We start from the raw sequence: 26,475 nt of genomic DNA, 5'->3' as shown, positions 1-26,475 counted from the left end.
GGAAGTTCCAGTTGACATTTGCCCTCTACCTTACCTATTCATACCACTTCTATTACTGCATGATTTGTTTATATAATTGATATAGGCATCAAATGGATGCTTAATGAAATTGGAAACTGCTATGCAATAATGGAAAAATAAAAGTTGGCCACATCACAGTGATAAATTGGTGATCTATAAATTCTATTAATTGTCCTTTGATAGATTTGAAACACTAGTTTCAATTGGAGTATCATTACAGGCACAAATACCTTGAGAAAAACTTGAAGACACAGGCTGTCCCATGGTAAAAACAGTGCTTGGCCTTGGAGGTGTAGCTAAAGCCTGAGGAACTGATGTTGATATGGTTGCAGAAGTAGAGCTGCTTGGTAGCATCAAGACATTTGCAGAACCTCCACGGTGATCCAAAATGAATGTGTTACCATTATTAGATTCATCTCCTTTCATCAAAGGTTGTCCTGCAGAATCTTGCACGCAAGCTGCTATCAGAACATTGCTGGACTGCCCAAACGTGGTAGCAGCAGGCAATAATTGTATAAGCCCAGTGTCTTTGTTTAAACTAAGTGGATTTTGAGTGGACAGACTATTGTTGGATTGAGGTGGTATGTTAACTGTAACATTGCTAGAGGCAGTGCTTTGTGTGGGCATAGTTTCCAGATCAGCTGACACAACATTCTGCACACTGCTTTCAGGCTCCTCTGGCATTTCCAAACTACTTACAGCACTTTCAGTTTCTTTATTTCTCGCACATAAATTATGTCTGGAGATGGTTTCTGTAACAGCAACACAATTGTTACTTGAATGTTGACTCAATTCTTTGCCTTTTAAGGGTGTACCACCTGGAGAAGACAACACAATTGTTGGTACGTTTTCATTTGTAATACTGGACACAGCATTATTTAATTCTGTATCAGATGAAGATTGTTTGGGATCATCACTTATAATTATTTTGAGCGTTACTATATTTGTGGGGTCTACCTCCATGGTGCTGGAAGGTTCAGCATTTGAAACTTTGGAAGTGGAGATAACATCAGAGTTTGCAGAAGTGGCAGTGATGGGTGACTTGGGCATCATGTTAGTTGAAACACTTTCAGTTGCAGGATTCAAGCCTGAACTAACAAAGCTTGGTTGTAAGGTTGTAGCCTTGCCCTCAGAATTTGATTTGGATGATGATACTGAGGAAGAAACTGGTTCTGTTCGATCAGGTAATTCTACTTCTGCAGAAACAATGTTCACTTTTTTCCCATCAGATTTAATGTTCACTGAACTAGAACTTACAGCAGAACTATTTGATGCTTCAGGGTAAGAAGAAATAAGAGTTTGAGACTGTGTTGCAGTGGTTAAAGCAGGGCTTCTAGTTATTCCTGATGTGTACACAAGATTTTGCTGATTTGGCACCACAGTAACAAAAGTGTCATCAGAATCAATCAATAAAGGGTTTCTTCTGTCCATTGGAGGCAGCTCAAATGCAGAACTTTTCTGAACTGCAAAAGTTGACTGAACCGATGCTTCAGAAGTTGAAGGTGGTACATCACAAACTGCAGCTGCAGCCTCAACACTTGCTCTAGTAGCACTGGGAGCTTTCATTGCTGGCATTTCAAGCTTATGTTGACTTGTATCTGCTTTTGATTCGTTACTAACACAATCTGAAGGCATATCATTAATGTCTGAAGCAATGCCATTTTGACATGTAATTTTGGATGGTGATTCCACATTCTCATTCTGATTACTGAACTCCTCAATAGCCAGAGTTTCCTCAGAGAGCTGCTGTTGCACAACTGGAGACGGTTCCGTTTTTCCATTACCAGCGGAAGGTGACTGGGTCTCAGTTTCCATATCAGCAACGTCCCCAGTTCCTTGTGACTCTGACACAGTTGTGTGGATTACAGCAACAGGTGAAGGACGATCTGACATTGAAGAAGCTTCTCCAGCCACCCAACAGCTACATTTGGATGCCTGGGGGCTGGAACTCAGACTGTCGATTGAAGTCACAGATTTGTTTGCATCAGTTATACTGAGGTTTGGAAGAATCTGATTTTCTTTTATTTTGGATGTTGTAGTTAAATTTGATTCTATAGGTATTCTGGTAATATGCATTGCTCCATCATCTTTGTCCTTCTGTGTGTAACTATTTGACTCTTTCTCAGAGACTGCTGAAGGTAAAGGTACCAAGATACCTAGGAAAAAAAAGATATGCAAACTTACTACAAAACACATTAAATGATTTCATTCGTTAATTAGAAAAAAATTAAGGAATAATCTATTGAAGATAAAACATTTAATTATAATTTTTGATACAGACTTTAAGTAAATTTCTTTGATTTAATAAATTAATTAAAACAAACTCACCCAATTCCTCAGTTGGAAAAGTATTAAATGTGCCCGGAAAGGATACACTTGCACCATTTTCCATTATTTCCATGTTGTTTTGACTGGATGGTCCTTTATCACAATCTTCACCTTTTTTAGATTTACCTAAATGAAATAAAATAGATAAAAGACAAATATAATAAACTATATTTTTTTAAAAAATGAGTACATTTAAATCTTGATTAATTTCACAGCAAAAAGGCACAATTTCTCTAACCCCCTTAGGGAAAATAAAACATGTCAGAAGTTAAAATTCACCGAAAGAGGCCACTCAGCCCACTCCATCCCTGCTAGTTCTTCCAAGGATCTATCCCATCAGCCCCACTTCCATGCTCTTTTCCTATAACTGTTTAAATCTAACGATTAAATTATCCAATCCTCTCTTATAAGTTATTATTGAATCTGCTTACATCATCCTTTCAGGCATCACATTCCAAATCTTTTTCTGATTATTTCCCTACTCACTTCCATTCTGTGCTTTTGAATTAGCTCAGTACACTAATGAAATATAAGCCTAACATCCATCACATGCCCCTTTTTGTGTTTCATTTTAATATTTAATAAGCTAGGGAGTTCTGGCTTTGGATACTTTTCCCTTCCACCTTGTGGACACTTGTCTAGCCTTTTGGGCAACTGTAAACATAATGATACTGTTATTTTTGTATCCCAATGCACACCTATCGAACCATGGTGTACAAGTTCCAACACTAATCTTGTTAGATTTTCATTTTTCTACACTACATTACTTTTAATTAGTGTGTCAGAAAAGTGCAACCCTTTTATTTGTTTTTGCAAATCAGCAACATATGCCAATATACTGGCTTCTATTCTTAAAACCTGAACTGAAATCTGGTATAGTAAATTAGCTCTTATAGCAAAATGTTATACAGTTGCCAAACTGAACCAAAACCTTTGATAAATTGAAAATGTTTACCTATAATGGAGAAATGCCAATTCTGTATTTTGCACTTATAATCGTCACTTGAAAGATTTTTCTATCGATCTTAACCTAGCAATAATGAGAAACTATTTCTTTCCACAAAGACTTCTATTTACACGTCATCATCACATACAGATAGCCAAAAGAAAAGCCATTTTAAGAGCACAAGTTCACAGAATATACATTTTTTGATGGGTTTAGTACAAACCATAATCAAAAAGATCAAACAAAGCCTGAAATGCTGGATCAGATTCGGTCTGCTCCAGGATATCCTGGATAGCTTCATCAGACATGTGGACTTCATCCTACAAGAAAAATGTAACATTTATTTCAGCTTTCTCTTCAGTTTGCAAAAAAAAGTTAATATTTATTTAGACACATTTAGTCAAAAGACAACAGTCTAGATTATGAATATTCTTATCATCTTTTAGAACCATAGAACCATACAGCACAAAACAGGCCCTTCGGCCCACTGTGTCGTGCCGTCCATCAGACCACCCTCACACTACCTAACCCCTTCCTTCCGCATATCCCTCTATCTCACGTTCCTCCATATGCCTATCCAACAAGCTCTTGAACCTGTTCAATGTATCTGCCTCCACCACCACCCCAGGCAGTGCATTCCATGCACCAACCACTCTCTGGGTGAAAAACCTCCCTCTGACATCTCCCCTGAACCTCCCACCCATAACCTTAAAGCCATGACCTCTCGTCTTGAGCATTGGTGCCCTGGGAAGGAGGCGCTGACTGTCTACTCTATCTATTCCTCTCAATATTTTATATACCTCTATCATGTCTCCTCTCATCCTCCTCCTTTCCAGTGAATAAAGCCCTAGCACCTTAAGCCTCTCCTCATATTCAATACCCTCCAATCCAGGCAGCATCCTGGTAAATCTCCTCTGCACCCTCTCCAATGCCTCCACATCCTTCCTATAATGAGGCGACCAGAACTGAACACAGTACTCTAAGTGTGGCCTAACTAGAGTTTTGTAAAGCTGCATCATAACCTCGCAGCTCAAACTCAATCCCGCGACTTATGAAAGCCAACATCCCATTGGCCTTCTTAACTGCTCTTTCCACCTGTGAGGCAACTTTCAACGAACTGTGAATATGAATCCCCAGATCCCTCTGCTCCTCCACACTGCCAAGTACCTTGCCGTTTACCCTGTACTCTGCCCTGGAGTTTGTCCTTCCAAAGTGTACCACCTCACACTTCTCCGGATTGAACTCCATCTGCCACTTCTCAGCCCAGCTCTGCATCCTATCAATATCCCTCTGTAAGCTCCGACAGCCCTCCACACTATCCACAACACCGCCTATCTTAGTGTCGTCCGCAAACTTACTAACCCAGCCCTCCACCCCCTCATTTAAGTCATCTATAAATATCACAAAAAGTAGAGGTCCCAGAACCGATCCCTGCGTACACTGCCAGACCGCCAAAGTCCAACGGCACTTGAAGGCTCCCCTCCAACAGTTCCAACCGACGCTCGGCAGGTTTCAGCACATCCACGTGGACATCGTCGGCCCCTGGCCCGTCTCCCAGGGTGCCAGGTATATCTTCACCATGGTCGACAGGTTCACCAGATGGCCAGAGGCAGTGCCGCTAGCGGACACATCCACGGAGTCCTGCGCCAGGACACTCATCGCGAACTGGATCGCCAGGTTCGAACTTCCAGCGGACATCATCTCCGACAGAGGGGAACAGTTCACATCAGGGTTGTGGACAGCGTTGGCACAGCTCTGGGGCACCCGTTTACACCACACCACGGCGTACCACCCACAGGCCAACGGTTTGGTTGAGGGTTTCCACAGGCACTTCAAGTCAGCCCTGATGGCGCGCCTCAGAGGGCCCAACTGGGCAGATGAACTTCCCTGGGTTCTACTGGGCATCCACACGGCCCCCAAGGAGGACCTGGGCACCTCCTCGGCGGAGTTGGTTTACAGCACCCCCCTGACGGTCCCAGGCGAGTTCGTGCCGGAGGCCCAAGGTCCAGCAAGGACACCGGCGGAAGTGCTGACGAAGCTGCGGGACAAGGTGGGGAGCCTGGCACCGGTTCCAACCTCCAGACATGGCACTACACCAACTTTTGTTCCTAGGGATCTCAGGGACCGTGAGTACGTTTTCATTCGCAGGAGCATGCACAAGTCCCCCCTGCAGAGGCCATACGATGGACCCTTCAAGGTGACCTGGCACAACGGATCTACGTGTGTTGTGGAGGTGGGGAGCTGCCAAGAGACCTTCACAGTGGACTGCCTCAAAATGGCGCATTTGGACATCAGCCAGCCCGTGAAGGTGCCCTCACCGCGCCAGCAGGGCAGGACACCCAAGGTGGACACACAGACTGGGGATCCCACGCCCCCCATGGGCAATTCTGGGGGGGGAGGGGGGGGGGGGGAGGTAGTGGCCCGGACCCGCGAGACTCGAACTACCATTAGCAGCCGCAGGCACATGCGTGGGAGCGCGATGCGGACTAACCGCGGGGCAGGCCTTCCAGCGGGGACCACACGTCACGTCCGCCAGAGAGGCTCTTGGTCACTTTAGCGAACGCGCGCGCTTTGTTTGAGTCAGTAAAGTGTGCTCCAGTCCCGCCTCCGCGTTTTCTTTCCTGCCACGCGCTGCGTTTGGCTACACACCAAATGTATTCATTCAATATCATTAAAAAGAGGAATAATTAGTTCACTTAATTGATCAACAGTTAAGATGCATAAAATAAACAACAGTATACCACTCAAACATGAACATTACCCCTAGGCCTAGGATTTCATCAATGGACTGATCCGGTAAAGTACTACTACTGTCAGGTGGCTTTGGAGGATGTCCAGCACCAGTCTCACTATAAAGACAAAACAAAATGTATTTAAAACAAATTTGTAAGGTTATACATGATTTGTATTCAATTGTTTGCTATTGCTTACTTTATCAGACCAGGTACAACTGAGAGTTGGTTATATTATACAGATTTAGCTCAAATGTCCCTAGGATACAAGGATGTCAACTAAATTTCTGTAATCAAATCATATTTTGTACATTGTATTACATTATATAGGTGATATTGTGCAAAATGCTTATATAATTAATGTTAAAATATTAATCCAGACACCATAAACATTATACATATTAACTTGTCCTAACTGCCATGTGACAAGTGAAAACTCAGCAATGACACCGTTGGTGATGGTTGGGGAGGGGATAAGCATTTCACTCCTGGAAAAAAAATCACTTTGCACCAGGCTTCTAAATTCAGGCTACTTACATAATGCTTCACAGTACCAGCTCAAACAGTTTGCACGATAACACACTTAGTGGAGTACTCCTGACTCCATTATCACCTAGCCAAAAACGTATCCTATCCTTATTCAGTATCTGCCTGAATCTTCAAGACTATGAAAAAGCTACCAGCCTTCCACATGAACCAGTGTCAAGTGTTTGTTGGAAATTGAGATTCAATGTGTTTTGGGACTTTCCACAGTTTCCTTGGGTTACCACTTTCTCTAGAACTCTTAGGCAAGATTTTACCGAAGATTGTATAAATAAACCACTTACCCCAATACTCAGAGAAAGAAAGGATTGCAGATGCTAGAATCTAGATGAAAAACGCAATGATGCTGGAGGAACTCAGCAGGCCTTTTCTCCACGGATGCTGCCTGGCCTGCTGAATTCCTCCAGCGTCAGAGTGTTTTTCATTTACCGCCAATACTCAACTCTGTTATTTTTACATGGAGCAGAATGGATTAACAAGTTTGTTTGCCAAAACATAAACTATTACCCATCTAGAATATGGAAGGATTTTTCCAATATGGAAAAACACTTGAAGATTAGTTTGTTTCTCATCTCAGCACCCACTAATCCCTTCTAACATTACCCGATTTCTCACAAATATTCTTGTCTCCTTCAACAGTGCAAGACATATAACAGCTATCCTTAGTTTCCAGCCCATCTAGTCCATTTAGTAATCCACTTAATTTATTTAAACCTGCTGGTTTTATATCAAGGAAGAACTTGCTGCTTATATCTAGCCACACCAATATCTGAAAAGGAACACGTCACTCAATTTCCAATGCCCTGCACTCATTCACAGTTTTGACTCTGTTTACAACTTTTTTACTTTTCATTGCTATGAGTTCCCTGGTTTTATAAATGGAGATTCTCATAGTATGAAAACAACAAGTTAATACAAATTATTTGAATTAGTGGGTAGACTGCTGCTTCAACAATATGTTCTGTGATTTTTTCCATTGCTTTACTTTAGGCAAATAATTGTGCTTATGGTCAAGATGCAAAAAAAAATTTTAATAAGGTAATATCACCCATGTGAGATTTCAGTTAGGAGATCACAGAAAGTTAAACTTTTATCATTTCAAAGAGGATCAGGAAATAAAATCAATTGGCAATGTTCAAAACCATGGGTATTCTGATAAGGTACATCAGTTGAAGCTATTACCACTTCTCAGTGAAATCAGTAAGAAGAGATAATGAGCTAAAGATTTAAAGAAAGTTTTAGTTACATATCATAGAGCATTATTATGATATGCATCATCCTACTTGAAACAATGGAGGATTCAGAATCCATAATAGCTTATGGAAAAGAAAATACATTTACTGCCATCTTCTTAACAAATGACTGGCTTAACAGGCCATTTCAGAAATGAAAATAAAAAAAAGTGCAGGTACTGGAAACTGCAGTTCTGGTCATCATGGTCTGGGAAGGATGTAATTAAGCTAGAGAAGGTGCACAAGGCATTCATAGGAATGTTGCCTGGAATGGAGGGCTTAAGTTATAAGGAGAAATTGAATAAGTTGGGACTGTCAAGACAGTGGGGTATAGGTTTAAGGTGAGAGGGGAAAGACAAAGGGGATCTGAGGGGCAAGATTTCCCCCCCAAATAGGTGATAGGTGCCACAGGAGATGGTGGATGCAGGTACAATTACAACATTCAAAAGATATTTGGACAGGTATGTGGATAGGAAAGGTTTAGAAGGATATGGACCAAATGCAGGCAAATGGGATTAGCACAGATAGACATCCTGGTTGGTGTAGACGAGTTGGACTGAAGGGCCTGCTTCCATGTTGTATAACTCTGTGAATCTAAATAAAAACAGAAAATGCTAGAAATACCCAGCAGGCTAGGTCACATCTATGGCAAGAGAAATAGTTAACATTTCAGGTCAAAGACCCTTAGTCAGAATTGGCAACAAGTTCTTATGAAGGGTCTTTGACCTGAAATGTTCTCTCTGTTTCTCTTCCTACATATGCAGCCTGATCTGCTGAGTATTTCCAGAATTCTCTGCTTTTAATTTTCATTTCAGAAGCAAGTTAAAAATCAACCACATTTCTGGGTTTCTGCAGTGGCACGTTGGCCTATGTGAAGGATGGCAATTCATGGGGCTTTATGGGCTGCAGAAGCATTTAGTTAACTGAACTTAAATTCCACAGATGCCCTGCAACTCACACCTCTGGATCATTAGTCCAGGCCTCTGGACTACAAGTTTGGTAACGTACCCACTATGTAACCATGCTCTGATAACCATTTGATTCCACTGAAAAAAGTTCCTTTCAGAAACCTGGCCAGATAAGATGGACTGAGATGGTCGCCTATGCTGTAAAACCCCAAGGAAATATTCATTACCTGTCTAAATTCTAACATTCAACAATTTAGTCTTTAAGCTTATTTGCAATGAAATATGTAATTTGCACATTAAAGCAATGGTTCAGGATAAGGCTACAAAGAATATTTCATATAGCTTTTTGTTACAGTAAATTTATAGCAGAAAGCTGTTGATAATTCAGCATTAATTGGGCAATCTTATCTGAAAAAATAGAGACAATATTGGCACTACTTAAGGCAAAACTAGATATCAATAAAGAAATCATATACCCCAATTGTTGCAACAAGTTTACATTACCTGAACATAACTTTATTAATATTTTCCGCAAGTTTTTCTAGTAGAGATCGGTCTTTCAAAATTTTCTCTCTGGCGTTTTCAATTACTCTTTGCTGCAGACAAAATGGAGACTAAATATACAACCTTTAAAAAAAACTATGGAAAATGTTTAAATAAGTGGCATTTTACTGATGAGGAAGGAGTCATTACAGTGAAACTCTATTGTGTTCTCATTTGGTGTCTACATGCATAGGTAGCTAGAGTTCTTTTTCCAAACACTCGAAAGGTCATTCTCTCCTGTTTATTCCTAGTTTCTTGAAATAGTAGTGATGGGGCTTCTTCCATTACTCGGACATTGCAGGTCACTTAAGAGAACAGCTTGGAGTCAACCATGTGAGTGTAGTCAAGTGCAAGCCACAGCAGGTAAAGGACTGCAGGACCATTGCTAACTAAAGTAGTAATGACCCAATTGAGCTTTTAATGACAGGCTGATAGCTCTGTGCTGACCTTTAGGTGATGCCAACTTGTCTCCAATTGTGACCATATGCAAGAACCTAGGCAGTTTAGCTTTTGAGCTAGTTTCCATCCTTTTTTTTAGAAGTCAGGATAAGGATTAAGACCAGCTGACTAGCTAAAAGGACATCTCAGCACCTGTACCATAAATTTGGCCCACGTGAGTCAATACAATATTATTCACTGAAATTACCCATTAACCTTTCAGGAAAATCCACTAATTTGTTAACCATTTCAACAGTGTAACTTTTCAGTTAAACATTGCTACTGACTGAATTGTAGAGACAGTCTTGCATGAGATGAAGGGCAGTGGCAACATTTAAATTTCAAGACAGCAAACTTTAACCCTAATCTTCTCCAAACGTCACCTGCAAAGACAGTCAGCACATGAATACTTTCTCTGGACACATCAATATAATTTGTAGGTGATGATTTTAGATGAAATCTCTTCTGAAATTCTGTACCTTAGATTTTTATTCTAGCCAGTCCTTTGGGATCCTTGCCTACCATGCACTTGCTGCGGCAATTCCATTTTGGGTAAGCAACAAATCCACCTTTTTACTGAATTTTAGACATTTGTCTTGTCTACACTTACTGGAAAACTTTCAGCAGCCATTTCTACTTGGCATTCTTCCACTTCACTCTCCACACTTCTGGTAGCTGAATTATGTCCCGATACAAAGCCACTTCTTTTACGAGGAGAATCACTAAATCCAAAGATGAAATTATCAAAGTCATCAAAATTGCAAAGAAGTAAAAACTCTGCAGGATTTAACACAAAGGCACTAATATGACCCAGTTGATAATTTCAGTCTATTATTACATGCTGTAGCTCTGGGATCTGGAAAAAATTGGTGATTTTTAGATGCTGATCTACCCTTTTCATTGAAATACAATATTTAAGTACCAGCTGTCAAAAGTGACCAATGACACAATTACAACACGCCTTTCGTTGGGCTGGTAACTATTAATGAACCATATGCTGTGACCTCATGTCTGCTTGGCAATAACCTTGAAAGGAGATCCAGCATATGATTTTCAAATATATTTTTAAACTTGGCAACAAGCTCAGCTAGAGAGGGATAAATATGAGAGCACACAATGTGAAAAACCAGGACAGTTGATAAGGAGTCTGTGAAAATAAAAGAAAACCACACATACTGGAAACCTAAAAACAGAAAATACTGGAAATACTCAGCAAGTCAGGCCACATCTGTAGGAAGAGAAATAGAGCTAACTTTTCAGGTCAAAATCCATTCGTCAGAACTGGGATGGAAGCAAAAGAAGCTTGTTAAACTGCAAGGAGAGTAGGGGAGGGGTACATCTCTGATAGCAAAAAAACAGGGTGACCATAGGAAAACACTGTAAAAAAAATCATCTGATGATGTGAAGAAAGCAGTTAGAAGATGAGAGCATGGACAAAAGAACAGTGACAAAAGTTGCAAAATTGAATATTAAGTCTAGAAGGCTGCAACATGCCCAGACAAAAGATGAGGTGCTGTTTCTCAAGCTTGTGTTGGGTCTCATTCTAACAGCACAGGAGCCCACAGACTGATAGGTCAGAGTGGGAGTGAAATGGAGAATCAAGATCGCACTTGGCCAATTTCAAGTATTACATTCAATTCTGATCGCCCCATTATAGGAAGGATGTGGAGAGTTTGGAGAGGGTGCAGAAGAGGTTTACCCAAAATGCTTCCTGGTTTAGAGGGCATGTACTATATGGAGAGGTTGGGTTGTTTTCTCTGGAGTGGCAGAGGCTGAGGGGAGATCTGATTGAGGTTTATAAGATTACCAGAGGCATAGATAGAGTAGACAGCCGATATCCTTTTCCCAGGGTTGAAATGTCTAATACTAGAGGGCATTCATTCAAGATTTAAGGTGAGAGGGGATAAGTTCAAATGAGATGTGGAGGGCAAGAGAGTGGTGGGTACCTGGAATGCACTGCCAGGGTGGTGATGCAGGCAAATACAATAAAGGCACTCAAGAGCCTCTTAGATAGGCACATGAATGTGCAGAGAATGGAGGGACGTGGACATCGTGTAGGCAGAAGGGATTAGTTTAGTTAAGCATTTAAATTACTAGTTTAATTAGTTCGACACATTGTGGGCTGAAGGGCCTGTTTTTGTGCTGTACTGTTCTATGTTCTAAGATAGCAGGCAACAGGAAGCTCAGGGCACTTCTGCAGATTGAACAAAGGTGCGCTGCAAAGTGGTCACCTAACTGCATTTGGTTTCTCCAATGTAGAGGAGACCAATGTAGAGGAAATTGGAAGTAGTAACTGCCTGGTGTAAGCAAAAATAGTAGAGTAAATAATTCTGGAACACAAAAGATTGGAGGGCAGTTACATACAGTGGTACAAACTTGACATAGCCATAGCCAGCCTATTGTCGTCCAGGTACATCCTTCAATAGCGTGCATCATCAGAACCCTCAGCTACACTCCCTCAAGCCAACACCCTGGCTGCCTCCCTGGAAAAGATGGCTCCACATCCATCCAATGCTATCACACTCCAAAATCCAACAAGGAGAACTCATCAGAATTTCCTTCTTGTCTCTCACCATCGCTTAAAGTCAAATAAACTCTTCTTGACCCGTGTGTTCAACTTTGTTAACACTAGGAAAGCAGAGTGTACAAACATATAGTGAAAGATCCACTTTTGCTTTGGTCTTCCTTGTGGATTACTGGCATCTTTCTATAGCATCTGCATAGCCTTTGGCAGATGAAGATACAATACACAAGATAAATTTTTCTGATCTGCAACTATGACCAACAGTAATACATTAGGAAACACATAACTCTTGCCCTATCCACAAACATTCAGTATATTCCACCATCTTTGATACATTATTTGGGCTTGAACATCTGATGGCAAAATCATAGTGGTCTGTAGCTACACCAGCCATAAAGGAAGATAAACGATTGCTTCCATCATACATCATTGTTCCACATCTGATTAATCACCTGCACACCCTTTCTCTTGCACCTCATCTTCTGGTTTCCGTGTTCTGCATTCCTCAGACTAGAAATTCCTTTTGCACCTTTTACTGCTGTTTGGCCAAAATTGAGTCACCGTAACACATTTTAGGAATTCTATAATTATCACAATCTTTCAAAATGGGTACCCAAAACAGTACTGTTTAAGTTTCCCTGTGTAGCACTAAGTTCAGTTCCAATGTACTCCTTTATTGGGAGCCTAGAAAATCTTGCAGCTGTGACCTCAGGAGCCAGCCCTTAAATTGACATACATTTAATACAAAAATGGATGCTGCAATGACAGGAGACACGAGGCAGAATAGAGATCTGCTTGGTTATAAAATTTAAACCTAAAACAATCTAAACCCAATACCCAACAATCCAAAATACCATTCCAATCCTGGCATTCAGCACAAGCACATTCAATCATGCATTACATGCCCCATGCTTACATATAATAGCACATTTATATACAGCGTTCTTAGCATCAGCATATCCAAGAAGAGACAGGCCAGTGTGGATCTAGGGGACTTAAAATGGTTTTTCAAAGTTTTTCCTGCTTCTATGGTTCTTCATTTGGCACTAGTTTAAAATACATTAACTGCACAGAAAAGGAATACCAATAGAAATCAGTGCAAGGGAAACATAACACAAGTGAAAATGTCATGCAAAAATGCAAATGACACAGATAAAGACAGACCATTCTAATAAACAGAAAGCAAACCAGAGGAAAGGGAATGCTACCCCAAAACCTGTGGTAAAATACAAAGAATTCTATAATCATGTAATAAAAATTGAATTTAACCTACTAGGAGTGTAACAAAGGTTCTAATTAAAAGTAAAAAAAATACAGATTGAAATTCCGAAATGTAGTGAAATAATTTGGAGTTTGATTCAGTTACCACAAACTAGCGACCCTCTTGAGTCATCTGGTTAGTTTAGCTGTTAAACTCATTTATTTCACTCTGTACCAGTGGATCAGATTACTATATTTGTGAAAATGAAGTTCACTGAACCTCTGCTGTGTAAAGTTTATTAATCCCTGCATTCATCAAGATTTATCAACACAGGAAGGGAAAAGCAGACATTTGCAAACAAATTAAACAGTGAAGAAATTAATCTCACAATAAAAAAAACTTGTGCAAAGTAGATTACACTAGAAATGTACAATTTATCAATCAAAATTTATATTGCTTTAAGTTTTTTGCAGCCTACTAACTTACCACTTTCGCTTCCCTGGAGAAACATGTTCAGGTTGTAATCTTCGATCATAAGGTCCAGGAACAACAATGTGAAGAGCTTCACCTAAATGAAAAATTAAACAGCTTTTTTTAAACAATACAAATTTGAATCAGCACCCCAGACTTGAGATTAATTACTTCTGATTTACATTTACAACATATGACCCAGTGCTCTTCATTACTTGTAGAATGGAATTTTAAATGTATCTATTTAATCTTTTTTAAAACTATTTATCTACTCAGAATCAGATTTATTACCACAGACATAAGATGTGAAATTTGCTGTTTTAACTACAGAGCACAGAACAATATGGCACAATACAGGCCCTTCAGCCCACCATGTTGTGCCACATGTTTTGCAGCAGCAGTATAGTGCAAAGCCATAAAAATTACAAAATAGTTTAAAAAAAGGAATAACGAAGTATTGTTCCTGGACTGTTCAGAAATGTGATGGCAGAGAGGGAAGACACTATTTCTAAATTGTTGAGTATGGGTCTTCAGACTCCTTGCACCTCCTCCCAGATGGTAGTAACGAGAAGAAGGCATGTCTGGAAATGCACCAAAATGATTTAACTCTCAAAGCTATATAGTTTTTTCAATAAAGCACATGTGAGTAATGAATCATCTTATGGGACTACTAATAACCTTGCACTGTTCTGTATGACATCTCTAACATTAGTACAAGATGGCTGAGATTGTTATTAGGAGTCCCACCAAAGACAAAAGCTTTGTTGAAAAATGTGAGTGTAGCTTTGGGAGTTAAATCCTTCAAGTGCATTTCCAGCAGTAGACGGGTAAAATTTAAAGACATTTAATAGATAATTTTTTTTAAATTCCATCCATTTTACAAGGAGTGAATGATATCAATGGTAAAGAGTGACAAGCAGGCATTGAGACTGCAATTAAGGTAACCTAGCATGGACACATTCAACTGTAGTGCTATCAAAACCAAATTCAAACCCATTGTTATCAGATAATCAAAGTGGGAACAACTTCTGACATTCTTCCAAAGAGTTCACATACACTAGAAAAACCTTGCAGCACTTCACCACAGATTAGCCAGAGGAAAAATTGTTTAGCCCACTTACCCATCAATCAAGCACAATGCTTCCAATTAACTAAAATTTACATTCCATTAGCACCTACTTACCAGTTGAATTAGCAGCAGGTCGACTTGCATCTTGTGAACGGATTTGGTTCGCATAACCATCTGGTCGAGTTTGTGGAATGAGTGGACTGGTTCCAGAACCGTGTGCGATTACTACTGGGCTTGCCGATAAAGGTGTGATAATCCTCTGCTCTGTTTGAGAAGAAATTGCCAAGAGGCCAGAGTTAACCCTGGGCATCTGCCTTGAAGAACAGTTCCCTTGGCGTCTCAATTCATTCAAAGCATTCTTTGTTCGAGCTGTGGAAAAACAACACTGAAGTTAGTTTTAAAGAATGGGTATTCAATTTTCCTTAGGCAAACAGGATGTGTAATTGCTGTAAATTTTACAACATACAAAACTTTTAATATTTCAATAGTCATCTGCACAATGTGTCATTTACTTATCTTTTCCTGGTACTCAAATTCATTTGACAGCAAATGGTTAATTTGACAGCAAATTATTTAATACTGGTTTTCCTTCACCCATAATTCTGCTTCAAAAGGTAGCAAAACTTTCTATATTCTCTATGCTAAATAACAGGCATATCCAAAACTATTTTGTATGAAGTACTTCTATTAAAAGATACCTCTTTGGTTTGCAGCAAGTGCAACAGAGCTCTGCTGCAAGCTCCTGTAAATAAAAGAAATACATTTGTTAGATGCAGATTCAAGAATCCAAAACTAAAAAATACTAATTCAATTTCAAATCAATTGGAGCTCTAGTTTAGTAGCTCCACATTAGAAGAATATCAACCAATTCATCAAAAGGCAGGCTATATTGATCAAGAGCGGCTCTTTTGTTAGGTTGGAAGCTAAAATAGACCTTCCCAGAGTCATAGAATCATACAGAACAGAAATGGGCCCTTCCGTCCAACATATCCGTGCGACCTTTTTGCCCAAATTCACTCATTCCATTTGCCTGCATTAAGTCCATATCCTTCAGTGCCTTGCCTATTCAAATGTCTGTCTAAATGTCTCTCAAACTGTGATTGTTTCTGATTTCACCACCTCTTCTGGCAACAAGTTCCAGACATCCCACTCCTGTGTAAAAACATTTTCCCTCTCCCCTGTGAAACTCTTACTTCTCACCCTAAATCCACATCAGTCAGAATAATACAGCATGTAAACAGGCCCTTCAGCAAAACTTGTCCATTCTGACCATGGTGCCCACCAAGCTAGTCCCATTTGCCTACATCCTACCAAACCCCTTCTATCCATATAATTATCCGAATATCTTTTCAATATCGTTATGGTACCTGTCAATTTTATATATCTCTCTGAGCTTACCCTTCAGCCTCAGTCACTCCAGAGAAAACAAGCACAGCCTATCCCATCTCTCCCCATAACTGAAGTCCTCCAATCCAGGCAACATCCTGGTGAATCACCACTGCACTCTGTCCAGCACGACCACATCCTTCCTATAACATTGTGACCAGAACTGCACAGAATACTCCAAGTGCTTTGTTAAGTTGCAACATAACCTCCCAACTAATCATACCTCTTACATTCACACCCAAGTCATAAATATATATCACAAACAACAAAGGTACCAGCACCGATCCCTACGGTATACAAATTTTAACAGACTTCTAACCAGAATAGCATCTTTTCACTTCTGCCTCCTTTCATCAATCCCATTTTGGATCCAGTTAGCCAGATCACCTTGGATCCCATGTGCCTTAACCTGTGGACCAGCCTACCATGTGGCATCTTGTCAAATGCCTTACTAGAGTCCACATAGACAATGCCCCATCTTCAATCTTTTTAGCTCAAAAAAACCCACAGTCAAGCTCATGAGGCAGTATTTCCCCCACACAAAGCTATGCTGACTATCCCTAATCAGCCCTTCCTTCCCAAATATACATAAATCCCATCCCCCAGCATTTTCTTCAATAATTTCCCCACTGACGCAAGGCTCACCTGCCTGTAGTTACTTGGCTTATCCCTGCTGCCCTTCTTACGTAAAAGAACAACATTAGCTATCCTTCAGTTTTCTAGTACCTTGTCTCTGGCTAACAAAAAAGCAAATATCACCTTCAGGGCCCCTGCTTTCTCCTCCCTTGCTTCCCATAACATATTGGGATAGATCTCATCCAGCCCTGGGGATTTATCAAGCGTTATGCATTCCATGACACCTCCACTTTCTATACACTCCAGACTACCAACGAATCCCTCCCTGAGCTATCTTCCATATTCTTCCTCATGGTGAATACAAATGATAAGTATTTTATAGGATCTCACCCACATCCTGGAGCTTCACACACAGGAACTAAAGGGGTAATTTAAAGGGGCCCACTCTTCCTTGGCTACTCTCTCGCTTCTGGCATATTTATAGAATGTCTTGAGAGTCTCCTTAATTTTACTTGCCAAGGATATTTCACGTCCCTTTTTGCTCTCCTAGATTCTTTCTTAAATTCCGTCCTGCACCCTCTAGATTCCTCAAGAGACTCACTCAATTCCAGTTGTCTCTATCCATCATATGCTTTTTTCCCCCTAATCAAATATTCAACTTTCTTTGTCATCCAAGTTTCCCTAATCTTACCATCATTGCCTTTCACCCTTACCAGAACATGCTGGCCCTGAACTCTTATTAACTCTTTTAAAAGTGTTTTCCCACTTGTCAGATGTTGCTTTACCTGCAAGCCTCTGCTCCCAATCTACTTTCACCAGGTCCTCTCTTATGCCATTGAAATCAGTCTTCCCCCACTTTCGGACCTTAGTTTGAGGACCAACCTTATCCCTTTCAAGAATAAAGTAAAAGAACATCTGAGAAGAGGGGTAGGTGGAGTAGGCTGAAAAGATCTATTTTATATTCAAAATACACTTTGTGTAAAGTGCGTTATCCAAAAACCTTTCACCACGTATACCTGCAAAACCAGCTGATTGAACAGAAGTAATCTTTAAACCTATTTCTTGCAACATCAGTTTGGTTGCTCTTAATGCAGCTCCTGGTAGGTGTGAACTGCTTTATAATTTGATTCTAAATTAACAAATCCATGCAAAGAGTAGAGAATGATTAGCTTTGTGACATGGAAATGATTACATTGAGACTGGAGATATGGAGTATGAACTATCATAACTGACCATACAACAAATAGATGCCTGAAGTCAAGTGCCTGAAACGGGAAATAATTCTGTTTCCAGGTTAACAGAGAATCAAGTAGTTTTCTTTAGAAGAAACTTAAATGATGGAGCCAATGAATTGCCATTATTTCATTTTCAAAAATAGCAACTAGATTTTAATCACAGTCTGAGAGGACTTCATTACCTAATTTGAGAAAGAGTATACTCCAATTTCCTCCACAAAGATGGCAACACAGCAGGTGCTTCTGGCATTGAATCTAAAATAAAAGTAGCAAATTTTAAAAAAAGTTTTATTAAAAATAAATGGCAACATTCAGCTTTTCACTAGCAATCAAGATCATTTTCATTATTATCATAACTAAATTATTAGGTCAGGGAAAAGGCCACTTAATAAACCAATTAAAAGCTCCACCATAAGGAGAGTGGAAGGCAGATCAACTTTTCAGAATTGCTATGCAAATAACCTCTTATTGGAATAGACTTGCACACAGAAAACCGAGCTCATATCAGGATTTGCTCAACCATAACTACTTGCATTTGTAGACCCTTCAAAAAGAACACATAATCAATGCTAAACCAAAGGAGATGTTCAAATGAAAATAAAATGGAGACAAGTCAGTTTAGAACAGGAACTCCAAATCCAAGGGATTACTGTGGAACGGAGCAAGATATTTACACCAGTTCTCACTTGTTTGTAGAGTTTCCATGAGTTTACAAAGATAAAGCAACAAGACTACAAATGAATGTGAGACCCAGTATGGGAATTTTAAATTTGAGATTTTCGTGAACTGGGAGCCAGTGTAGGTCAGTTTACACAAGGATGATTGTTGATCAAGTTTTAGTGCAGTTAACAGTTAGGATACAAGGAGGAGCATTGAATTAGCTTAAGTTTCTTTGACAAATTATAGAACTGTGAATAATCATTTGGAGATGACAAAAAGTACAAATAAAAGATCACTGGGAAGAGGAAGATCACAGAATCTGCTTCATCTGTAGAATGCAAAATATCAAATTCTGCTTTTCATGATATGCACAAACTCACACCCATCAATGCTGCTCATTATTCCATAAGATCACTTCTTTGCTTATGTCATGTAAAATATTAGTTTTCTGCTGTTTACAAGTTCCCACATTACATTTTGTTCTACTCTCAGGCACATTATCCTAACAGTTGTTCATTCTTCACTTCACTTCTGTATTCTCCATTGATTGTTAAAATCACAAGCCAAGTTTATTAAATGAATATTAGAAATTCAAGGAAACGATACCACACAATTCCAAAAGATCTCTCACATATTATGCTTACCTCTTGCCTTCATAACCACATATTCGTTAAGAATAGTTTTCAAGTTCTTTCCAAATAGTGACTAGTTGAAAAAAGGAATTCACTATTAGTCAGCAATTCAACATGAAAACACATGAATTTCAGTTACATTATTACAACAATGTGCATGTGGGCAGTGGCAATAGATATTCCTACCAAAAGGTGCAAAACAAAATCCCAAAAATTGTTACTTAAGGACCACAGAACAGATGAAGGTAATTATCATGCAATAACTTGTCATGGTCTGCAATCCACTGCATCAAAGGGCAAAGAGAAAAAAAAAATTGGATTATTACAAATTGCATAATTTTTCAAATGGCCAGCATCTATAGGATGGATATACATGCATTTGGAAAAACATAGCCTGATTGGGGACAGTCAGCATAGTTTTGTGCAGGGTAAGTCATACCTTACAAACTCGATTGAGTTTTTTTTTCTGAGGAGTTGACAAAGATGATTAATGAGGGTACTGCAGTGGATGTGGTCTGCATGGATTTTAGTAGGGGATTTGACAAGGTCCCTCATGGTAGCCTGATCCAAAAGATTAAGATGCATGGGATCCACGGTGACTTGGTAGTTTAGATTCAGAATTGGCTTGCCTGTAGAAGACAGAGGTTAGTGGTGGATGTTATTCTGGCTGGATGTCTGTGACCAGCAGTGTTCTGCAGGGATTGATGCTGGGGCCTCTGTTGTTTCTGATACATACAAGTGATTTGGATGAAAATGTAGATGAGTAGGTTAGTAAGTTTGCAGATGACACAAAGATAGATAGAGTTGTGGACAGTGTAGAGGGATGTCAAATGCTACAGCAGAGAACAGATCAGTTACAGATATGGACAGAGAAACGGCACATGAAGTTTAATCCGAGCAAGTGTGGGGTCTTGCACTTTGGGAGGTCAAATATAAGCAGAAAGTATACAGTTAATGGCAAGACCCTTAACAGCATCAATGGACCGAGGGATCGTGGGTATCCAAGTTCTTAACTCCCTGAAAATGGCCACACAAGTAGATAAGGTGGTAAAGAAGACATATGGCATGCTTGCCTTCATTGGTTGGGGCAATGAGTATAAGAGAGTCAGGAAGTCGTGTTGCAGCTATATATTTGGTTAGGCCACACTTGAAGTATTGTGTGCAATTCTGGTCACCCCATTACAGGAAGGATGTGGAAGCTTTGGAGTGGGTGCAGAAGAGGTTTACCAGGATGTTGCCCAGATTAGAGGGTATTGGTGTTGATTTATTATTGTCACATGTGGTGAGATACAGTGAAAAGTTTTTGTTTTGAGTGCTATCCAGGTAGATCAAACTATATATAATTAGTGAGCTAGTGAAAAGAAAACAGAATCCAGAGTATAGTGTTACAGAGAAGGGGCAGTACAGGTAAACAATATAAAGTGCAAGGACCACGACAACGTAGATTGGGAGATGAACGGTTCATCTTTAGCATACGAGGTCTGTTCAAGTGTCACCTAACAGCGGGATAGAAACTGTCCTCGAGTCCAGTGGTATGTGCTTTCAAGCTTTTGCATCTTCTGCCCGATGGGAGAGGGGAGAAGAGAGAAGGACTGACATAGAAGACTCTGTTATTCTGAGAAAGAGCAAAGGAGTTAGCCCTAAAGTCCTGGCCAATATTTATCCCTAGTCAGATTATCTGGTTATCATGATGTTGCTGTTTGTGGGAACTTGCTGGGTGCAAATCGGCTAATTTCCTGATTGCACGATGCTCATTGGTTTTAAAACACTTTGGGATCTTTTGAGGCTGTGAAAAGTGCTACAGAGATGGTCTTTCTTTTTGAAATGGCTTGTTAGCCCATTCCTTGGGTTCAAGGGCATCTGAAGAGCCCATGCCCCTGATTAAAGAACTGAGAAAGTTCTCCCGCTGTTTTGGCCAATGTTGCTCCTTCAACCACTCACCAAATGCAAACTAACTGGCTATTCATCCTGTTTCTCTGAATTGGTAATTGGTTTATTATTCACATGTACTGAGATACAGTGAAAAATTTTGTTTTGCATACATCCATACAAATCATTTGAGAACACAAGTACATCAAGGTAGTACAAAGGAAAGGCAATAACAGAATGCAGAATATAATGTTACAGAGAGAGAGTGCAGTGCAGGTAGTCAATAAGGTAGATTGTGAAGTCAAGAGCTCATCTTTATTGTACAAGAGGTCAGTTCAAGAATCTTACAACACTGGGATAGAAGCTGTCCCTAACCCTGGTGGTGCATGTTTTCAAGTTTTTGTATCATCTGCCCGATGGAAGGGGAGAGAAGAGAAAATGAGGAGAGTTTGGACAAACTTGGGTTGTTTTCTCCAGAGCGTCAGAAGCACTGATGAAGCAGCAGCTTGTATAAGAGCTGACCTGAATGCTTCCTAAGTCCTTACAAAATAAGCTATTACAGTTGAAAAGAAAGTATATTTATATATACCCGACAATTATACTTCATTACATCTGAAAATATCATACAAGTATATTTACAGAATTGAAGTGTACAACATAATATTATATAATATTATAGCTAATTCAAGATATTTAGTTGAACAAATTCCTAGAACTAATTAATGACATATAGAACTAGATTGGTGCTATTAGCACCCAAGGTTAATAGTACCAAACTTGATCTGTCATTTACCCATGATGCTATGCAATTATAGAGTTTCTGATTTGGATTCATAAATGGAATTAAAATTTGTACATAATACAGAACTAGGAGGGTCAATAGAATAAGCCAAGAAATTATTAAACTAGTTGCACAAAATGTGTATCAAGAAAAATATAACAAATGGTCCAGCATTGAAATAGCTAATAACATTATAAATAACCTCTAAATATTAACAGATCAACCTGTGCATTGAAGTGATCAAATTCCATAGATTGTTGAACTATAAAGTCACAACAGAAAGGTGCACGTCAGGCAAAGACATGGTCAAACTGTATTTTGTTTGAATTAGAATACGGAATCCCACTCTGGTCAACTCAACTCCAGGATGCATTGAAATGCTGGAAAAGTTCTGAGAAATGCCATGTACCTAATCACCATTTTCAACACACTCAGCCATGAGAAAACTGGGCTTTTCAGCCTGAAAGGTGAACATTGACCCTCAAGATAAAATGGTAACAATTGAAAAACATTTACAATAATACTTAAAATTAAAATACATTCATTCAAACTAAAAAAGAGTAACATTCGGAAGATTTTTAAAACTATGAATATGAGCTTGTTGCTATAGAACTGACAAAACCAGACACATGAAAATCTGCATAGACAACTAATGCATTAGAAAGCTTTGCCCACTGGGAAAGGGGAGCATGTCAGCCTTACAGTGATGTAGACAACTTGCTCTAGCCTATGTAAGCAAGTCATAGCAGGTGTAGCATTATTTATTATCTCCAGGGATTGTGGCATGAAGAGACTTTAGGCCTCCCCTCATTCAGATAGCAGAGTCATTACATGGGAAGTTTGACATCTTTAGTTCACAGGCAGAACTTTCTTTCCCAACGAGGGGTATACACATTGGATTATGCCAACTTCTTTATTGCAACAAAGAAATTATACAATACATAGCGTACCAGTAAACAAGCAGGAACCACCCCATCCTCGGTACTGTGCTCGGCATACTCCTTTAGATCACAACTTTCCAATATGAAAGCTCTGCAAGTATTAGAAAGCTTTTCCTGCTGTAGATATCCTAAAACAGAAAAACACATAATAAGCAAAATTCAGCAGTTTCTCACTAATATATGAAGAAAGTGATAGGGTGATTGTCACATGCATGCTGCAACACACGAACATTACAATGGTTAAATCACATAAGGGTTTTAGAATCAATAACTGAAAGCTGTTACAGAGAAATTCAGAATTAATATTGTTTTAGAGATTAGTCCTTTACATTGCTTTATAGGAAAAATATTCTCTTCTACGAGTTGGTTGAAATAAGCTTCAACAAAAGTTCTTGTATAGAAGAAAGTCACACTCCCAAAACCCAAGGGAATAAAAATCAACTTATTACTCTTCTGAAATTTGCATTAGCACATTCAACTTTGCAGACAATTTTAACAAATAAGGCTGATGACATTCAGAAGGGGGACAGTGACCAGTGCCGGTAGTTCTGTATCAAGTCAAGTATAAAAATTGATGGTTATTTGTGGGAAGTCAGAACAAATGAGAAAAGCTGCTTTTTAAAAACACATAGGGTTTTCCAAAGCAGGAGTCTATTAACTGCTGGACCCCAAACCTGCACTATTTGTTACAATCCTGCCACTCATCAGCATCTTGAGACCCCACCAGATCAGGCACCATACACCCAAATTGACCTCCTTTTCACCACACCTCCAACTACACTTCATCTGATCTCCAGTAAGCGTTTCCACGTTAGCACAGCTTAGGAAAACTGATCATATGGGCATTAGGGAAGAAAATTCTTTCCAATACAATTCCCGATTATAGTCCTTATCATTCCAAAGGGAAATGCTGGCATTAAGGCAATCCTGGGTAATTAAGTCTTGGATTTATGTAGATACACAGCAAGCCTGTGATACGCTGGTGCGTCTGTTATTCTGCTCCATCACTGAAGTCCATGGGGGAAATCGATCTCACCAATCCTACAGCAAATACAGGACATAGGACTGGAGTCCCAATTTAATATCACAGCTTGGAGACAAAGGGAATTGAGGGTGGGGGACCTCATTACTTTTCTTACTTGTTTAACGTTTTTAAAATCATTCCTGACTTTGTAAACATTGTTACTTACTTTTCAAAATTTTCAAAAACTTGTGAAATTTTGATTTTGTAAATTCAGAATCTCTTCAGTCTTGATGAGCAGCAAAGCTCCAACCCTGCATTTGTTTCCTGTCAAAGGCTCTCACCACTGTACTCTGCCCAGGACCTGCTTGCTGCTGAGATCTTGCTACGCTTCAGCTGATGCCTCCCAGGTGCAAAGGTTAGGGTTGAACAGCCTCTGCATTCAATCCAGGCAAGTACAGGTGGGCATGGAATCCAACTATTCAGTTCTACATGTTATGTTGATACAAACTCTGGACAGGGAAACATTGCTACTTGTTTATGGATCACATCAGAGTACATTCAATATAAAGTTCTTTCAGTTCAAATATAGATTTTTTCAATACAAGCAAACCCCACATTATGGATGGGGCGGAGTTACGTTCACAGAAGGTCCATACTGTGAATTTCTGTAATGTGAAACCACTTAATCTGCACGTGTCAAGAAATGGAATTAAAAAAGTGTTTATTTACTTTTTCTCCCCACATAATTCCACGAAAGCAAATTTTATTTCGTCTCTCAAATTTTTGGGTAGTGATTTGTGAATTCTGCAAGGGCAAATTTCCCTTACCCAAGCATCAGTAACACAGGGATCACTTGTACACCCAATCCAATTAAAATAAACTTAGCATTTTTAATAGAACTTCTGCAGGCATGAAGACTTGTGCATCATGTTCACTTGAGCTGGGAAACACATCCTGAAGATCAATTAAATAGTTTGTACATCCCAGTTTGTATTGGATTTGAAGTAATTTCTATCATTGAATATTAGAATGAACATTGTGCATCATGAATTAATAGTACTGCAAGCATTAGGAATATTAAAAAATGCAGGTTTAGATAGAATTTCTATCAATATATTAGTACAAAAAATTGGCAACTAATGAGCAATAACAAGGCAATCCCATTTTCTTCAGCAACCTACTGGAAACCCACAATGCAAATACAGCTTTGTAAGTATGCATAGAATTTTAATTAAAACTATTTCTAAATGTGCAAGTCTTCATCAGCACTCACAGCTGTAAGAGAACATCAATGCAATCTAAAAACTAAGTAATAATAAAACACACAAAAGTTGCTACTGTGGCACCTTGCAATACTACTCTCTACACATAAAATACCTCAAACCATGGCCACTGTTGTTTAGTCAGTCAGCTTTTGCCTCATAAGTGCATATTGACTCAGAGTCTGGAATCAAGCCATATTCAAGAGGCATAAATAAGCACAGACTGTCAGTGCTAGACTATGAATTTTCCATTTTAAGAGATGCTAGCTTGTAGAAGAGACATTCACCCAATGGAAACAGGTCTCATAGTAGCTTTCTAATGAGAAGCCAGGGTGCTGCACATCCACCCCTCCAAAAGTAGCTCTTCAAATATCACAATGCAACCTAATTTGTGCAATCTTGAGATTACATGAGCTATACTCATGCAAATTCTCACTACTGCAAACCAGTTTTATTCAAATAACAACTAGATGTGTATTTTATGAAGATAAATAAACATCAACTAAAAGCTTCCAGTGAAAAAGAGACTGCAGGTGCTGGAATCTAGAGTAACAAACAATCTGAAGTAACTCAGCAGATCGAGCAGCATCTGTGGGGAAGAGGAATTGTCGACATTTTGTGTCAAAACCCTGCATCAGGACTCTGTTATTATGGTTTTCCATACCACAATCATTATAAAGGCAAGGCCATAATACTAATCAGGAGCACCACTCATGTACTTTCTTCCCATTTGTCAGTAATCTGATGACCAACTAATTTTCTAGACCAACCATGAATTGGTCATCAGACGAATTCTGCTCCTGAGTGATTATCGACGAGGAAAACTTAAATTCAAGGTGCACAATTTTGTGACTTAGCACAGCATTCCAGAGCGATGTTGACATCTGTCCAGTCCGGTTCATTAATGGGTTTAAACATCTGATCCATCGCGTGAGCCGAGATTTTGATTAATTATCCTACCGAATACTGAATTAAAACACTATTCTAAATGCTATCCTACAAAGAAAAGTGACGATTTAGACACTCAAACTCTTAAAATTAAATTGTAGATATAACGAATGTAGTTGATCTAAAAGGCCTCTGTGCAACAAAACAAGAATCATTTTCATCAGCTGAGTCCCGTTGAAGGGTCTCGGCCCGAAACGTCGACTGTTTATTTTCCTCCATAGGTGCTGCCTGACCTGCTGAGCTCCTCCGACATTTTTTGCGCGTT

General features: G+C 39.4%; 1 protein-coding gene across 1 annotated transcript in view; it reads right to left on the bottom strand.

Annotated features, from left to right (window-relative positions):
- npat (nuclear protein, ataxia-telangiectasia locus) overlaps positions 1–26,475 on the bottom strand; it is a 37,782-nt gene that overhangs the window by 10,843 nt on the left and 464 nt on the right. Inside the window, exons 2-13 of the mRNA XM_052025814.1 lie at positions 23,046–23,164; positions 19,458–19,518; positions 18,336–18,408; positions 15,655–15,698; positions 15,071–15,325; positions 13,903–13,984; positions 10,302–10,413; positions 9,215–9,306; positions 6,057–6,144; positions 3,519–3,615; positions 2,350–2,475; positions 252–2,177 (exon numbers count right to left, since the gene is read on the bottom strand). Of these exons, the coding sequence (XP_051881774.1) occupies positions 252–2,177; positions 2,350–2,475; positions 3,519–3,615; positions 6,057–6,144; positions 9,215–9,306; positions 10,302–10,413; positions 13,903–13,984; positions 15,071–15,325; positions 15,655–15,698; positions 18,336–18,408; positions 19,458–19,518; positions 23,046–23,164 (3,075 nt within the window). The remainder of the gene's footprint in view (positions 1–251; positions 2,178–2,349; positions 2,476–3,518; positions 3,616–6,056; positions 6,145–9,214; positions 9,307–10,301; positions 10,414–13,902; positions 13,985–15,070; positions 15,326–15,654; positions 15,699–18,335; positions 18,409–19,457; positions 19,519–23,045; positions 23,165–26,475) is intronic.

The sequence above is a fragment of the Pristis pectinata genome, chromosome 11 (assembly GCF_009764475.1).
Source record: "Pristis pectinata isolate sPriPec2 chromosome 11, sPriPec2.1.pri, whole genome shotgun sequence".
Lineage (NCBI taxonomy): Eukaryota > Metazoa > Chordata > Chondrichthyes > Rhinopristiformes > Pristidae > Pristis > Pristis pectinata.
This window is presented reverse-complemented; position numbering and strand designations above follow the sequence as displayed.